The sequence below is a fragment of the Phaseolus vulgaris genome, chromosome 7, assembly GCF_051622355.1.
Source record: "Phaseolus vulgaris cultivar YP4 chromosome 7, ASM5162235v1, whole genome shotgun sequence".
NCBI lineage: Eukaryota > Viridiplantae > Streptophyta > Magnoliopsida > Fabales > Fabaceae > Phaseolus > Phaseolus vulgaris.
The window spans coordinates 11178133-11196808 of NC_143504.1; the positions used below are offsets into that span (position 1 = coordinate 11178133).

The 18676-nt window shown below is 33.1% G+C and overlaps 2 protein-coding genes across 4 annotated transcripts; both read right to left on the bottom strand.

The window, feature by feature from the left end:
• Positions 1–346: 346 nt before the first annotated feature.
• SCPL49 (SERINE CARBOXYPEPTIDASE-LIKE 49) lies at positions 347–4744 on the bottom strand. Its single transcript, XM_068634255.2, has 9 exons — positions 4443–4744; positions 3735–3903; positions 3518–3637; positions 3115–3258; positions 2865–3018; positions 1849–1937; positions 971–1229; positions 745–878; positions 347–545 (listed from the first exon to the last, which is right to left on the bottom strand). Exons 1-9 carry the CDS (start codon positions 4730–4732, stop codon positions 417–419), a joined length of 1488 nt encoding a protein of 495 aa, XP_068490356.2. The 5' UTR covers positions 4733–4744; the 3' UTR covers positions 347–416.
• Positions 4745–6372: 1628 nt separating this feature from the next.
• Positions 6373–15633, bottom strand: LOC137827897 (zinc finger protein). 3 transcript variants are annotated; one of them, XM_068634257.1, is made up of 5 exons: positions 15426–15633; positions 13597–13913; positions 9142–9229; positions 7499–7565; positions 6373–6739 (listed from the first exon to the last, which is right to left on the bottom strand). In XM_068634257.1, the coding sequence occupies exons 2-5, from the start codon at positions 13757–13759 to the stop codon at positions 6683–6685; spliced, it is 375 nt and encodes a 124-aa protein (XP_068490358.1). In that variant the 5' UTR covers positions 13760–13913; positions 15426–15633; the 3' UTR covers positions 6373–6682. The 3 variants fall into 3 exon arrangements, with proteins under 3 accessions (XP_068490358.1, XP_068490360.1, XP_068490357.1); XM_068634259.1 differs by lacking the exon at positions 15426–15633 and adding an exon at positions 14618–15028; XM_068634256.2 differs by having other exon boundaries at positions 6735–6854; positions 15426–15628.
• Between the last annotated feature and the right edge of the window lie 3043 nt (positions 15634–18676).

Sequence of the window (18676 nt, forward strand, 5' to 3'; positions counted from 1 at the left end):
TAAAATAATATTATTAAAGCATTGAACTTCATTTGTTTACATTACCTATGGATGTTTTATATTCAGTTTCTCAAAACTGGAAGAAATCTTACCTATTTCTTTATTTTATATTTAATAATTTTATCATGTAAAAGAAATAAAAATTATGCAATGGATGGGATTCGTGTGCCACTCAGCAATGTGTAAGCAATGAAAATCTAACGATGTGAAGTTTGAAGTGTAAGCCATTTACATCTCAACATTTTACATTTTACTAAATTCTATTAGTTCTTTGCTTGCATTGCACGGCTTTGATTCACCCTGGTTTTAAGATAATGAGTTCGGGTTGGTGGAAAACACATGCTGGTTACTTAATTTCCTCTGTTATTGGATTATACTTTTGTATTCTTTTGCAGAACTAATTACAATGTAACAGATTACATCTCTGCAACCAATTTCTCCGCATCATCTCCAGATTCTGAAAGGGTTCCCTGAGTCCACCTCTTCAGCATTTCTAACGAAGCCTTTGGCTGATCCATCGGCACCATGTGACCAGCATCATGGACCTGTATTTCCCCCCACAAAATATCAAAGTAAGTCTTCATCTTACCAAGCCACAGGAAAGTTCGTAGGTAAATGAAGCATATCATACACATTAAAGCAGCAAGGACAAGTTTGTATTTGCTTTGTATGACAATCATACACATCTACAATGTTTGTGTGTGCAGGGAGGGGGTTGGAGGTGGGGATGAGAGAGATACATACCTTTAGGAAACTTAATGGTCCGTAATTCTTCAATAATCCAGCTTCAGAATCATCAACTGTGAAAGGAACTTCGGGTGAGGACACGAATTCTTTCTGGCCTGACCACTCCATGGCATGAACCCATTTTGAATTACCTAATCATTGAATTCATACCACAAGGAAAAAGAACATTACACATTGCACTGAAAAGTTTAATATATGAAATTTTAAAGGCATAAGCACTTACCAAGCCAGTTGCAGATGAGATCATATTCCCCAGCATACACAAGCATATTGATTCCATCCTCAAGAAGGGCAGGAATACCAACTTCGAGATTCCTCATCCAATCCACCAACATTGCCTGATAAACTGTGGAACTACAAGACACAAAAGCAATATCTCCAACTGCTAGTGCATCCCGAACAGATTTCAGGTTCAAGAATTTCTCCATATTCGAAAAATCATAGCAGAGGCTCCCCTCACACTTCTTCCGGATGTCATAATACTGCAGCACAATAATAAAGTAGCTGGTCAAAGTTTTGAATATGCTGTGTTCCTACAAGACTTGGCACAAACTCCATAAATGTCAACACATGAAAACCTTCTAGCTAACATACAGAATTAAAAGCTTAAAATTTCTCGTTCAAAATATACTCCACTGAGAAAGTAATAAACAAAGAGTTACAGAGTTGGTTAGGCAAGTCAACTAACCACATGACTATTCATTTTGAGAGAATATAGTTCAGACATTTAATCATGTGCTGCCATCACATAAACTGGTTACTTCAATTCAACCATATAACATGTTGATGTTTAACTTTTTTTTTTTTCAGAAGAAATTATTATGGGAAGCAAAACGTTAAGTAAATTTTATCAAAATTTGTTCAAGAAAATCAAAATCCATCTTAACTCCTAACTTGACAACAGACTTTTTAGATTGAGTGATTCATTAACATGGTATCAGAATCTCTTTGAACAAAAAAGCCTGTACTTTGACCATGCTTCATGCACAATGGGCTCCCACAAAAGAGCTTCAGTAGAGTTAATTAAATTCCGCCAACAAGCAAACTTGAGTACTACAGACATCTAAACCGCACAGAAGGGGAAGCAACTATGTTACCCACATTGATATTGCCAGCATGTGACATGATGGAATTGAATATCGTATTACAAACAAGATATGAAGCCGTGCATGCAATTGTTCCATCAGTGCCTGAAAGGATTGAAGCAAATCTTAAGCACAAAGGTAATAGAAACTAGCCAATCAGAAGACACCACCGCCAGTGGGAGCACAGATTTATTAAGCTCTGGAAGTTAAAATCCACTATAATATTAATATATGTAGAATTTTAAAAGTATTTCATATAAGGACAAAACTTAAATAAAGTGGCATAACTACAGTAGCTGTTCCCATTAAATCCATTGCATATTGTCAATGTAAAACTCTAAATATGATTGGAGAATTTTCTTCTTATAATCCATAATTAAAAAAGTAGCATGCACTTTTACAAACAACAACTAATCCCACTGGATGAGGTTGGAAAAAGGTAATATGCATTTATAGTCGAGAATCAAGATAGTTATAACATACTTAAAAAAATAATATGATACACTACACTAAATAATATATCCAATTTAAATTATTGTATATTATGGACAATACACAACTCTAAAGAACAATTTAGATAACTAATTTAGGCAAGTCTTGGTAACAATAAAAAACTATAAACATTTGCAAGGTACTAATTTGCCCCAATTTGTATACTTTATTTATGTAATTATTCATATATAATATTTTTTAGCTATGATGTTATTGTATATTATTAGTTTGCTAATATAGAAAGACATACATATACTTCAAAAAGACAAATGTAGTTTTCTCAAGAGTTACTTTTAAAATCAACTTAAATTCACCAAAGGTAAGCTTGATTCATTAAAGAAACTTGAGTTCAAATTAAAATTTAGAATAGGAACTGAACTAGAGGTTGAACTCAGCATTCATTAAAATAAATAAATACATGAATACCTATAACATTTCTCTTGGTTTAATTCAATTATAGCCCTAGCTTCCAAAATACAAAATATAAGAAACACAACATCCACTAAAAGCACAACATGGAACAAAATCACATGTAATTACCACATAGTTTTATTGCCATTTCGCAGGCTGGGACCATCAATTTATTGATGTGATCATAGTCAGTCTTCTGAATTAGGCCCACGTCCAGTGCATAATCTGTGTAAGCTTTATACTGAATCGCAGGATCAGTTAGTCCATTACCAATGGCAAATCCCTGTTTAACAACTTCCAATCAGCCAAGAAGTCACCTCACCTTTCAGTGCATATCTTAAACATAAGAAAGAATAGCTCACATATCAATGGAACAGACCTTTAGGTTTATATGAGTTCCTTCTTTAGCTTTGTTTCCCCTGTGGACTCGAGCTGCAAAAGCTGGAATATAATGTCCAGCATATGATTCACCAGTAATGAAAAAGTCATTCTCTGCATACTCAGGATGTTCAGCAAAGAAGGCCTGTAGGGTAAACAGAAAACTTGCTAAGACAAGACATTGCTGGTGAGGCTCAGCAAGGTGTTTAAATCAAAATCAAAGGTAACAACACATTGCTTAGTTTTGGCCTTCTAAGAAGAGCCATTAAGAAATGTTAGAGGATAAAAAGATAGGAGATACAGCTTCTGTTCCAGAAAAGAAACAACAAACATAAGTCAGGTAACCAGATAAGAAGACACTGCATTAATGTTGTATAACGAGTATTCAGAGAAAACACAAGTACCTGTAAAAAGTCATACAAGTCATTGCTCACACCTTCTTCATCATGACGGATGTCACGCTTGTCCGTACTGTAACTAAATCCAGTTCCAGTTGGTTGGTCAACATAGAGAAGATTAGACACCTGAAAGATCACCAGGCAATTTATCAAGACCTCATACAAGATAATCACAGGAACAAAAGAAAGGCAATTGAAAGACAACAAATAATATGAGGACTACCTTGTCCCAACCATAATCATTCCAAACAAGGGACATATTGTCAGCAATCTTAAAAGGGCCATTTTCATAAAACACAGCCAATTCACTGCTACAACCAGGGCCCCCAGTCAACCAAATCACAACAGGATCCTTCTTACTGTTCCGTGATTCAAAGAAAAAGTAGAACATCCTGCACCATTCAACCCAAACCCACAAGTAAATAACAATTACATACCAAGGATTTGCAGCACTGGCCCCGCAACAATCATATTCACCAACATAAAGGAATAAAAACTATTTAATTCACAACCATTTTCTTTCCCCTCTTCATCGTATTATAAAGTGCTCCCAAAAATAGTTTAGAATTATGTTCCAAAATTATTTTAATAAGCTCTCCAGAATAGCCTATGAAATTAAATAGAACTTATATGAAAACAATTAAAAAAAATCATAAAATTTCTCCAGGATAAAATGAATTAAGTTTTCTCCACGGACTAAAACCAACTTATATAACAAGCGTTTGCGGCGTATTAAATAAGTCATTTAGCCAGACGAAACCATAACTTAAAAATGTTCATGTTTTTTCTTGTTTTGTTTTCCTGAAAAGAAACATAAGGTTGAACAACAAATGGTACGAACAACAACAAAGCTTGGGTTTAACCATTTAACTCAACGTGAACGTTGAAAAACATAAACTGAAATCTACATCCAATAAAATCAAAAGCAAACCTGGCTGCATGAGAATGGACAATAGGATAGTAACCAGCGGAATGAGTCAAATTGTCGAGGGAAACGCCAGAGTGCGAAGGCAACAAGTTTGGAAATCTGAGGGGTTTCTCGACAACTTTGTTGGCGTGACAATTAGGGTGGTGAACGATGTTGACATCTTGTGAAGGAAAAAGGTTAAGGTCTCTGATCTTAGCCGAGAAATCGAACTCGAGATCGGCGCCGGAAAGAGAAGGAAGCGTGAGAAGAAGGAGAAGAGGGCACAGCGTGAAGAAACCGTTACAGTGCCCCATTTTCTTTTCCACACTTTTGTTCCACTTCAGGATCATAGTAATAAAATGTTCTTATTTGCGTACTATCGAAGTTTCCAACGACACGTGGCGCCTGCATGCACTATTTTCCAACTACCTTTATTTAAAGATGGGGAAGCACACACATCCATTTATAGGTGTGGCTATTTTTTTTTCTTACGATAATAATTATTAAAATAAAAAATAAAAAAATTATAATATTAATTTATTTTTATAATTTTAATGTAGATAGTATTTTTTATTGTATAAATAACTTCTTTTATTAAGAATAGTCATTTAAGTTTAAAAGAATAGTTGTTTCAAGAGTAGAATTTTTTTTTTTTATCAGCAATAAGTATATAGATACATATTTAAAAGGAACTTTTTATATTAATGAAATAGATAATAGACAAATATAAATCACAAAAATAATAGGTAGTGTTAATTTAAAGTAGTCTCTCCTTACTATCAATTTAAGTGATATTTAATATCTTTACATCATGTTAAAACAATTTATGCATAAAATTAATTCAATGACACATTTTTTTTTGTTTGATTAATATCTAATCGTGTTTTACCTTACTAATCGTCTTTGTTTAAGTTACGTCAATGACGTAATAACGTAGCTTATTGTTACAAATTCATATTATTCTCTGATGGCGTAACTTAATCATTGTGATAATTTGCAAACAAAGTTTGCCATGGCCCATGGGGCAATCTGACTTGAGAAAATTTTCTCTCTTCAGCAATGGAATGTTCAACATTTATTTCGAGTTAACAGAGTAATTAATAGTGTAGGTACTCTTAAAATGTGTGTACATGTTTTTTACAATAATAGTAAAGCAGTTAAAATGTTAAAAAAATAGCAAGTTAGGATTAAAATAGTAAAAAATATATAATAAAAAGGCAGTTATAAGAATGAATTGATTTTATTAATTGTTGTAAATAACATTTGTTCACAGTTTATTTATTTTACCTTCCCTCAACAACACAAATAGATTTTTGAAACAAATAGAAAAGGAAATAACGAGATTAATTTTAGTATATAAAGATTTTTATACTGATAAAAATAATTTTAGATATATTGTCCAAATCATCAGTTGGTACTATACATTCATTCTACAATTGTAATTAGATTCTCTTCATTGTGGAAGTAGTAAGATTGTTTTTAAGTTTAGATGGAAGAAGAAAATACTCTGAATTTATCCATGGCTCTTTTATTGTGCGTTTTAATAAATAAATAAAAATAGCATCTATAGTAAACTGAATGATCTTAATTACCTGTTACATAGTAAACTGAATGATCTTAATTATTGGTTACATGGTAATCTGAATGATCTTAATTAAAGACCGGTTATGTGAGACATTAGGTTATAGAATTTTGGACGGTTAGGAAAACCCTAAAACAAAAAATTTAAAACAAACATTTAGTATGTTATCATGAAAAATTGATGTTACTTTTCTGATTTTTTTTTTAATATTGACAATAAACAATTCATACAATATTTTAAAGATATGAAACAATAACATCATGTATTTTATAAAAGTTCTATATCCTATTTGGTTCCATAAAAAAATGATGACTCCGAACAGAAATCCTAGGCTTGTCACAGGAAGTCACAACAAAACACAATTGCAGCACATTTTGAATTTATAAATGTAAAAGTAGCATTGATCAAAGCGTCTGTTTAATACATGGATATGAACTTGTTCATTTGCTGATGGATCAGTAGATACAAATAAATTTTTTTTTGTGGGGTTTGTGCATATATAATGAAATGTGTCATTGGATAAATGATGCAAAATAATAACCATTAACGATTTCTACATATAAAAGGATTAGATGCTTGGTTAACTTGGAGGACACCTACAAGAGCAATGAAGTCATTGCATATTAGAGGCTTTACACACAGTTCTTGTTTCATTGGACATTTAACTAAAACTTCCAACAATCTAGTCAAAGAAGCCTTCATCTTCAAGCCAAATATCGACTAAGAAATCTACCATCTCCTGCATGAGCCACCACCAATACATCAATTTTGTTTCAGTACATGGAAGAAATATTATTCAAGAACTCCTTTAGCATCAAATGAATTACTATAAAATGCAGTTGTTCTGGAATTCTCTGAAAGACAACAATGGTAAAGGTTTCTTCAATGTAATAGCTGGAAAAGCTACAAAATGAATGTACAAGTATTGAGTTAAAATTACTGATGCAGGTGTAAATTGGTTAAGAGAAAGTGAGAGCATGTCCAATGCAACAGTCTTATTAAACCTTCTCATGAGATCTTATTTTAGCTTAAGTGGATCTCTCCATACTACATCATTTTTAAAATACTCTTACAAGTTTTGTTCCAATGATAAAATCTTATAAGATTTGCACTTTTATAATGTTTCTTTTGCATTTCAATATTTTACACCTTACAAAATTTATTTAAATATATAAATAAATAAAATTATTTTACAAATCTTAAATTTAAGACCATCACAATATCATACAGCATGTTTCAATGAGACTTTCTAATAAGACCTAAATCTTAAATTTAAGACTCTAGTTAAGACCTATGCATTAGAGATACTTTGAGAAATTGGAGTTCTTTGTGACTCAACAATCAAAACACTTTGGCAAGAAAGGGTTAACTTGATTGTCAACACTATAGTTCATGCTCCGAGATTTACATACTATAAGTAGACTTTTACATTATGAGATTCATTTGAACACATATTTTTATGCATTAGATTAGATTTTTTTAGATAAAGGAATCTTACAGGTAAGGGTATTGCCTCTGCAAAAGGTTCGTTAGTTGAAAGTAGCTCTTCATAAGACGTTGACCAGCTGACAAAAACATGTTCAAAACTATTAGAGTTGTTAAAGAAGCTAAGTGAATTGGTAATAAAACACAGATTTATCTGTGTACATTATCCCTGTTTATTATTGGACAGAAAACCCTTAACATGTATTGAAGAGAATTTATATGAAAAAATATATATTTGTACACACAAGAAAGAATAAGAAAAGCAAGTGCAGGCCTTCTCAGGTTACAATTTTAAACTTTTTCATGGTCCCCTTTGAGCAATCTATCTACCGGTATTTAAGTCTGATGCAAATTCTTGGTATAACTCAGGTGGAATCTAATTTATGCATGCATGTTTCTCGTTGCATATTGCTATTGATGACATGTTATAAGTGCTATATGAATTAATAAGTTTGATGGAATCAACTATTTGGAGTGATATTTAAGTCTTGAGATTCTCCCAATTAATTGACTAGTGTTTGGGGTTGAACCCTCCTCTTTTGTTTAAGTCTTAATATCATACTTCTTTTCTCAATCCTCACTTTATCAAAGAGCACAAATGAACCACTTTGTTAGTGTTTTTATTTGATTTCCTTTAAGGAGAGATTGTAGTTTTCGGGACAATGTCCACAGATAAATCTATCTTCTATTACCGATTGGTTTGTAAATTCCTGTATGAATGAATAATTAGATTATATAAATGGTTGATAAATATATAAACAATTGTGATCTATATGAATGAATAATTAGATTGTACTTTGATGGCTCTGAAAGTTTATAAAAAGGATGTATAGTTCATCAATTCATATCTTTATGAGCCAGATATATAAAAAAGTGTATTCAATGTAATTACTTTAGATTGGATCATGAAAGTAATTACCATGTAAAATAATTTTCCATAATAATCTAAAATTTATTTCAATAGGAATGCCAGTTATTCCCTCATCAGATAAATTTATCTATTAACCAGTGAACTGTATTTCAGGCATGTAAAAACAACATCTTTTTTATTCTTAGAAACTCTAGTCATGGATATTTCTTTCAGAATTAGTAACAGCTAGTTATGACATTGGGTGATGCTTATATGAGTCACCTTCAACCCAATTTGAAGTTTACAACCAATTTAGTAATTTAATAATTATAACATATGCCAAATAGATATTTAAAATTTAATTACACGTGCCATTTATTGTTTATTTATGAATTAGGTAAATATGTAAATAAATTATTAAAGTGTAATACCAGAAAAAGGAGATCAGATTAGATGACTTCTTTTAATGCCAGAAACAGAACATTTAATTCATTGGCAAGGATGGTTTATCAGGTGAGGAATAGGATTTCACCATGGAACGGGTATAAAAGATGACAAGCAATAGAGTGATTTCCTGTGTCTTAAGCATAATGAAGAAACTTTAGTTTGGAAAATAAGGCTGCAAATATCTATAAGAAAGTAGAAAAATATGTATTAAAAAAACCCTCCAAAACCATTATCTCATTTCCTGTTTTTTCTCATAAAAAGGATAAGATAAAACACCTTCCCAAACTTTCATTACAACTATACTCTAATAACAATGATTAATCCTACTGTGAATGAAAAAAAGTTGGCTTTAGTTATACCTAATAATTTGATCTTTAGCTATTTTTGGTGGATGTTGAGACCTATCACCAATCCATTTTCTTCTATCCTCATGCCAAGCAATTGCAGCTGCAGATATATATATATATATATCAATTCACATTAGGTTTTAAATTACAGTAGAAAAATTAAAATATGAACAGAAAATAGAAAAACTGAAAAATTATGATAAAGCTAGTACTATTTCATTATTTGTTTCTCTAATTCTTTCTCAGTGAGTTTTACGTAGTATAGGTATGAATGGTGCATGGGCTCTCAAGTGTAGGTACTCTGTTTTTGCATTCCTTCTATAATACTGATACACACATCCATTCCTTTTCTCTCTCTCCTTACATGGTATCACAAGCCAAAGATCTTCCATGGTTTCTTCTTCCTTAGCTACCCTAAACACTGATCATCCTCCTTTGTTCTCCATACATTCAACACTCCAATCAATCTTAAGCTTGATGATGAACATTTCATTTTCTGGTAACAACAGGTTCTTGCAACTGTTCATGATCTTAAACTCACTCAATTCTTGGAAGGGTCGGCCATTCCTCTCAAGTTTAAAACCCCAGAAGATGAGATCACCAACAATATCAGCACTGAATTCCTCAACCATGAACAACAAGATCAACTGCTCATTGTTTGGTTGCTTGCTTCAGTGACCACACTAATTCTTACAAAGATGGTGGGTTTTCATTCTTCAAGAGAACTGTAGATACTCTTGTTGTTGTTGGATCTCCTCTTTCACATGAGGATCACATCAATGCAATTCTTGATGGTTTGTCTAAGGAGTATGACAGCTTCATCACCTTGGTTACTTCACAGCTTGACCCATACAGTGTTGAGGAAATCAAAGCTCTTATACTTGTCCAAGAAAAACACTTTGAGAATAATTGTGCCTCTGACCAAAATCTTCCTCAAGCTAATCTAGTTTATACGTCGTGGTCCACTGACACTTTGCAAAGCAGTCGCGATTGAAACACTTCACATCCGCGTAGAGCTGGATATGTTTTCTATTGCCAAAACAACTTCACAAAGTATTCATAATCTTTTGGCCAAAAGATGAATAACAAAAGTCCTTGGAACAATACTTCTTCCTCTACTTTGTAGGGTTCTCAGGTTCAGTGTTAGATATGTGCCAAGAATGGCCATACTGCCATTGACTATTGGCATCGATGTGATCACAACTCTCAGACTAATATCAGTGTTAATCCTTCTCATACTTTCTCTCCAGTTCGTGACAACAACGAACCTTCATTGCTTGGCACTCCATCCACGTTGCATGATCCTCCCCATATCGAGATAGTGGTTCATCACATCACTCATGACAACACCAATTTATCCACCAAAAACACATATTTTGATTCTGAAATTGTCAAGATAGATAATGGTACAGGTTTGTCCATTCATCATGTTGGCAATGTTGTGTACACTTTGCCACAAGTCTCTCTAAAGCAACTCTAACATGTTCTTCAAATTACCAAGAATTTAATTAGCATTGCACAATTTGGTAAAGACAACAATGTGTTCTTTGAGTTTTATCCTAACCAATGTTATGTTAAACACCAGGACACCAAGGAGATACTCCTTCACGAAAAACTTAAGGATGACCTCCATGTCTTCCCTTCTTTTCATCATTATTTTGCTTTTTCTACTCATAATACTATTGTTTCACCTATGTTGTCTTCTTATCAATTGTGGCATTCTCGGCTAGGACACGCTTTAGCCAAAATTGTTCACCAAGTTATGAATAATTGTAATATACCTTATGTCACACAAATAGTTATGTGAATCTTGTGCTCTCAGGAAATCCTATCAGTTACCTTTATTCTTCAACTATTTATACAAAATCTTTAGAACTTGTTTTCATTGATATTTGGGGATCTTCTCTAGTTGTTGCTTCCACTTGTGCACGTTATTATGTTGCTTTTTCTTGATGCTTTTTCAAAATTCACTTGGTTTTATTTGTTGCACTCTAAGTCACAAATATTTGCTATTTTTCAATCCCTTAAAATATATTATGAAAATCAAAACTGGCTATACTCTCAAGTGCATCCAAACTAATAATGCCAAAGAGAGTTCTTAGGTTTAAAACCATATCTTTCTACAAATGGAATTCATTACAGATTAATTTGTCCACATACTCATGAACAAAACGGTTCAATTGAAAGAAAGCATCGTCACATAGCTTAAATTGGAATTTCTTTGCTTGTTGCTTCTCTTCCTTTCCAGTTTAGGGGAGAAGCTTTTACAACTATTGTCAAGATCACTAATATCTTACCTACATCGGTGCTTAACAATAATAATCCTTATGAAACTCTTTTTTATAGAAAACCTGATTATCACTCTTTTAGAATTTTCGGTTGTGCGTGCTATCCTTTGTTAAGGCCTTATAACAAACGCAAACTTGATTTTCGGTCCTTTATGTGGTTGTTTCTTGGTTACAATTCAAACCATAAAGGATATATATGCCTTTCCACTATTGGTAGAACCAACATTTCTTGACATGTTATTTTCAATGAAAATTTGTTTCCTTACTCTTTAAATCCAAATCCTTTTAAATCTACTAATTTTTCTACTAATAATCAGTCATCACCCACTCTTCCTCTTACTATTATTCAAACTGATAGATCTGACATAGTTGATACTCACTCAAATGATATTTATAATTCTCCAACCAGTTCTAATGTGCAGGGTTTTGACAGTCCCACTTTTCAGGGTTATGGTGATTCTTGCTTTACACCTTCTCCAACTCATCCAAGTATTCCTTCTCCCTCACCAACCAACCAATAATTTTCATCCCATGATTACTAAAGCCAAAGCTGGTGTGTTCAAACCAAAGATTCCTACTACCAGTACTTCTTCGTATGTTGAACAATGTACTTTTCACGATGCTCTCAACAATCCAGATTGGTACCGTGCCATGCAACATACAATGTTGTTCTTGCCAATAATATGGACCTTCACCAATCTCCCAACTGGTGCGAGAAAGGTTGGCTAAAAATGGCTTTTTAAGAACAGATTTAATGCAAAATGGGAGTTTCTAGCGACACAAAGCCAGGCTTGTCACCAAAGACTTTCATCAACCTCAAGATTGAAATACACTGATACTTTTAGTCCGGTTGTTAAGCCTACTACCATACATGTTTTTCTCACCAAAGCTTTATCATCTCAATGGCCAATACATCAAATAGACATCAACAATGCCTTTCTATGTGGTGATTTGGATGAAACTGTCTATATGCAGCAACCTCCAGGCTTTGTATCCAAGGATTCCACTCTTGTGTGCAAGCAAACAAAGGCTATCTACGGGCTCAAACAAGCACCGCATTCTTGGTTTCACAAGCTAAGTCAAACTCTTCCCTCTTTTGGCTTCACTCTTGCTAAAAGTGATCCCTCTCTATTTACTATGTTTTCAAATAGTTTTACTATGTTTATTCTCATATATGTTGATGATATTATCATCACCAGAAGTTCTTCTCATGCCATTGCATCTCTCGTTAAAAATTTTACATCCACACTTTGCCTTGAAAGACTTGGGTTCCTTACATTATTTCCTTGGCATTGAAACTTCTTGGATCAGAGATGGCAACATTCACTTATCCCAAACAAAATACATAAAAGATATTTTGCATAAAGCCAACATGCTTGGGTCTAAGTCACAACCAACATCTATGGTCTCTTTATTATGTTTAACTCAATATTGTACAACGGTTCTAGATTCTTCTCTCTATCATTCATTTGTTGAATCTCTGCAATACTTGACAATCACACATCTTGATTTGGCTTACTCTATCAACAAAGTTTGTCAATACATGCATAATCCGTAGGAACACTATTGGAAGGCAGTTAAACAGATTCTTTGATACCTTGCTGCCACTCTCACTCACGATCTTCTTCGCCGCTGCGCAAAGCTCTCTCTGGTTGGGTTCAATGATGCTGATTGGGGGTGTGATCTTGATGATAGAAAATCTCCCACCAGTTACTGTGTAATATATCTCAGTACAAATCTTGTTTTGTGGTCCTTGCATAAACAAAAGATTGTCTCAAGAAGTAGCATGAAAGCAGAATATCACCGCTCTTGCTGAAATCAAAAGGATTGAATCTCTTGTGCGTGAACTTTGGATCTCTCTCCTTATAGTGAGAAAGGTATTTGAAGCTTGTTTTCTCTTATTACATATTTGGAGTCCTAGTATATATAGATTGGAAAGATATTTCATGGACAATTTCCTCCATATTCCTCAAGTTATGTTATTTCAACGGATAAGCAAAACTATTACATACCATCCTTGTAACTAACATGAATAAAATAGCTATCAACAAGCTATGGGATGTCTAGATAGTTTATTACTTTTCAAGTGGAAAACTAGAACAGAATAGATGAACAAACAATGCTAAAGGAAAACGACCATCTACATACTAGACTATGAACATTACAATGACAAGCTCACCATGATTAACAAAAGTCGAAGTTTGCTTCAAATTTTGCTTTCCATTGGAAAGGGAACTTCTGTGAGCCTTTTCACTGGATCTTTTCACTTCATCTGCAGGTTTAGAATGCTTCAAAGTTTGTTTCCCATTTGAATGGGAACTTTCAGCACAGAACTCCATCATATCCAAACTAAATGACTATTCCCCGCAGTAATTATACAGTAAATATTAATACTTGTTTCCTTCAAAAGATTAGAGGTACCTCCAAGCTTCCTTACAGTTATTGCAGTTCATGTCACAGGGTTTGAAAAGAACTGGTGCTCATCTATCATGGTTGCTGCATAATGACGAACAACTATCAAAGGAAAACTATTGGCAAAGTGTAATTTGTGTTTGTTGTACAACGCTAATAAAACTGGAAAAAGAAAACAAAAAATCAACAAGGTAAAGTAAAAATGGATAAAATAGGATGAAGTGTAAATTTCACAAATTGTTTACAACAACATTCATAAATATCTTCCTTCAACAGTAGTTTTCTTCATGCATTGCTTTAAATTTGCACCAACACTCATAAAACTTATCTTCCCCCAAGCCTCATTTTCTCTAATTGGTTCCACATTATATCTCTTCTATAATGTGGTATCAATTGCCTGAAGATTATGATAATTTGGGGTATTATCAAGGAAACCAAATAAATGGAGGTGACAAAACCTCTGCGTGATATGTTATACAAGTTATACATTGCACATAGTAATGGTCTTTTCCTATAATGCAGAAAGTGAACGTTTCTGAGTTCTCAATGACAATTTAATTAGTAGTTATGCAAAAGTTGACACTGGATTCCAAAAAATGGTGTGTAACAATTTTTAAACAAGCCAATTCACCCTGTACCTGCTTTGTTTTCCAATTTTGGCCAGTAATTGAAATGAATAAATGACAGAATGTGCAGTCTCACAAGTTCAAATATAACAAATATGAACATTCAATTCAAGTTATTTCAGATACATGAGCATCATTCCTGAAATCCTAAAGTAAAACAACCTGAAAATTACAGTCTCTTCGACCTGATACCATACAAAACTCGATGCACGCTTTTCCTAATATTTCAACTTCAACTGGAATACAACAAGTTTGGTACTCGGATCCTGATAAGTAACCCAAAAACTTGGAGAACCCACTTTCAGAAACTAACTGTTAGGGAGAACCAGGCACCTAAATCCTTCACTGAGTATCCTATATTACTCTATGAAGGACTTAGGTAGCCCTTAATACCCAAGTTCCTATCAAACACAATATTATGAAATGAAAACTTTATCCATTAATTCAATTCACTTCCCTTCCAGATCTGAAACAAAATACAGTAGGTAAAGAACACAGCTATGCTACTTCAAGATCCCAAATCTTCCTGACTTGAAACACCCAACATTGTTTTTATATAAACAAAAAGGAAACAGAAATTCAGACAAACCAAAGACCGTATTTGAATAATACCCTGCAAATCAATATTTTCATACTGTATACAGCTCAAGACTTGTGTCGGTTTCAAATGTACAATTAACACAGCACAGCTTCATCATGAAAGCAACATAAACTGGCAAGCATGCACGCGAATAACACAAATTCCAAAGCAAATAACAAAAAAAGTAAGAGATTCCCAATAATTCCAAGTAAGAGACAAAACCAAACAACATTGTCCCTCAACGAGGAATGCATTTAGCAAAAGAAAAAAACTACACCAGATCTGAATAAAAAAAACAGCATACGAAACACAAAACAAAACAAACAAACAAACAAACAAAAAAACTGAACTTTTGTGCGATATCCTGATAAAGAAAGGAACAGGGAATACCCTTATGGTGGTTTGAGTGACGGTAGGTGGTGGTGGCTGAGCAAAGAGATTAATTGTAGGAGAATTAGAAGCTAAGAATTTCAAGGTACGTTTTAGAAACGTTGGTCTCGGAGTTTAAAAGCATTTAGCCACAACAATTAACAGAAGAACATGCATTTTCTCCATTCTCTACGTTTTCAATTTCTGCTTGTGGACATGTGTCTGTGGCGACCTGCCACCACTTTTTTATTTATTTATTAATAAAAGTTTTCGGTATTTTAATTTATATTTCAGTTAAGCTAACACATAAAATAATCAATTATTTATTATTATATAAAAAAATATTATTCAAAAATAATAAAAAATATATAAAAGGATTAATTCATATGTTAAAATTCTAAGTAGATTACATTTATTTATAAAAGATTTAAGAATGAACTAAATAAAAGTCTATTATACCAATAAAATATAATTTTTATAAATAAATTTTAAATTAATAAGCATTTCACCAATTATTTTTAACTATTACTATTATTTATGATAAACTTGCAGAGGTAAAGATTTATTTTATACCACATACAATAAAAACATATTCTTAATACAACATTATAATAATATTATAATATTTAAAACTGAAAAACAAATTAAATATAATTAAAATGTTATTTTATTGATGTGTGAAATATATGTTTTCTATTGTGGTGTTTATATCACCACCTCTCCCAAATTTTTTCTTAACACTGAATTTATGATGATTTCTCACAATGTTAAAATGAAAAGTCTTTTCTTTTGCATTAATAATTTTATTGCATGTTTTATTGTTTTTCTTATTTCTCTCCTAAATTGCAAAAAATGTTATAGATAATTAGAATTATCCCTTTACAAGAACTTTTGTTTTCACTTGGAAGAGTTTGGATAAACTGTTGCTGTTTATTATTTGTACAGGTGTAATAGCAATATGACTGGAATACCCCTCCACCAACCATTCATGACATGAAGGTGGACCAGAATTGAAAAAGCATTTGAGAGGCTTTTAGTCATTTGAGGTCATAACAATGACGCAACAACTTCAGCTCCTAAGAACCACACACGATTCCTCTTGTTACGTATCTAAAGTAAAATAAATATAATGGAAATTATAATAAACTATTCCTTTTACGAGTGTTATACCCGATTGGTTTTTATGTTTATTGAGAATTATAGTCATAGTTAATTACATCGTCTTGTTGGTAGAAAATAGTTTTAAAGTATAATTATATAACTAAATTGATATTTAAATATTTATTATTAGAGTAAAAAATGTATATAAATAAAATCATCTTTTTAAAACTATTATATTTTTTTTGTCTTTTCTTTAAGATTCTAACCACCTTTTTCATTTGAATGACTAAGAGGTTATTTTTATATTTTTGACAGTGAAGAAAGTAATATTGTTCTATCAAAATTTTAGTTAGATTATGTTCATTTTTGCTCTCTTTTTTTTTAGTGAATTTTGAGTTTTAGTGTTTACCTGAGCATATATGGTTGCATGTGATGTTTAAAATTTCACTTGTTAGTTCAGAGTCTCATGATATATGCTTGAATCATTGATAAAGACTTTGTGGTACAAGTTTAGGATTAGTTCTTGTTAGTTCAAAGTTCCAGTGATATGCTTGAATCATGACCAGGACTATGTGGTGTAGGTTAAGTTATCCCAAGAGTTGGAACTCTTTATAAGCACACTATCCCGACCAGTCCTCGATCATCGATTCCAATGACTGACCTCAAACATCGCACACCGGTGCCTGATAGTGGAAAGGGGCCAAGTACGATGGACCCCATATGCACCTATCAGAGGATTGGTGAGTCTTCAAACATCAGTACTATAGACCCCGATGTTGGAGATCGACATCGGCCCTCGCCAACAGAAGGAGAGATCGGACATCGGCAGTCTAAACGTTATGATGGGCCATGAGAGGTGGGTCCCAGAATTATGCTAAGTTAACAGTTAAGGCATTAGATATGTGGGAAACCTAAGTCACGAACAATCCATGCACGTGGTGTGTATAGCGCATGCAAACGCGACCTGAGTGAATAATCCTGGGAAGCGCTAAGGCACATTAGGGTTAGGGTTTCTAGGGAAAGTTGCATGCATGACATGTGAATACTTAGGGCACCCACAAAGCAGATGGCGCTAGATATTAGGTGTACAAGTTGGTACCTAGGCGGCCACTCTGTTATTCGTTGCACTCCAGTTAAGGGAAGTCCATGTGCCAGATATGCTAAGATTACGTAAATAGTGGCGCAATAACGTTCCCCAAGGAGCCCTAGACAAGGGTAACAACACAAAGGTAAACCCTAGTCTCAACCTATATAAAGGGTGTCAAGAACCCTAGCAAGGTACACAGTTTCTAAGACTGAAACTACTTTATACACTTGGTATTTCTTTGTCTTTATACTGACTTGAGCGTCGGAGTGCAAACGACCGTCAAGGCGCCCTTTGTCTTTGCAGATGAGATATTTCTTGATTAAGGAAGTACGATTCTTAGGCGGAGATAGAAGGGTCGAAGGTTGTCGTTAGAAGCAACTGATGCAGTGAGTCAACCGGCGGGAACACACCTACTTTTAATTAGTAAGGGAAATTAATTTTGTTTTTCAATAGAACCTTTGGTAGAAATCTGGATGTGAATGTGACATGGTTACCAACTTTCGAATTTTCTTGCAATGATGTTTTGAGTGAATTAGTAGTCTTGATTTAGATTGAATGTCAGAGCATAGATATGTTAAATTTTGTTAATTTGGTAAATTACATGTTGATAATGAATGAACAAGCAATTGAAAGTGTTTAAATTGTATTATGAATCATTTAAAGTATAAAGACTAATGAGTGTTGATTGTTTGAATCCGAATGTTTAATTTGAATGAATTTGATTTAAAGATCATGCATTTATAGATATATAGGTTGACACGCTGAATCAGAGTACTTGTACAACTTTTAGTAAGGTGGTATTAATTTTGGTTTGATATGTTTTGTGAAAATATAGATTTGATATTGAATTTTTGAGAGAAAGCTTAAAGATATCAATTTTATGAAAGTTTAGCTTGTAATTTTTGCTCAAGCGATGATTTTTCGCTCAAGTTAGAATAAGGCATAATTGTATTTTCACTCAAACGAGCGAATTCTCACTCAAACAAAAATGGGAAAAAATATATTGATCCCACGTCTATTTTCACTCAAGCAAAAGGATTATCAATCAAACAAAAATAACACTGGAACTAAACTTATTCTCGAT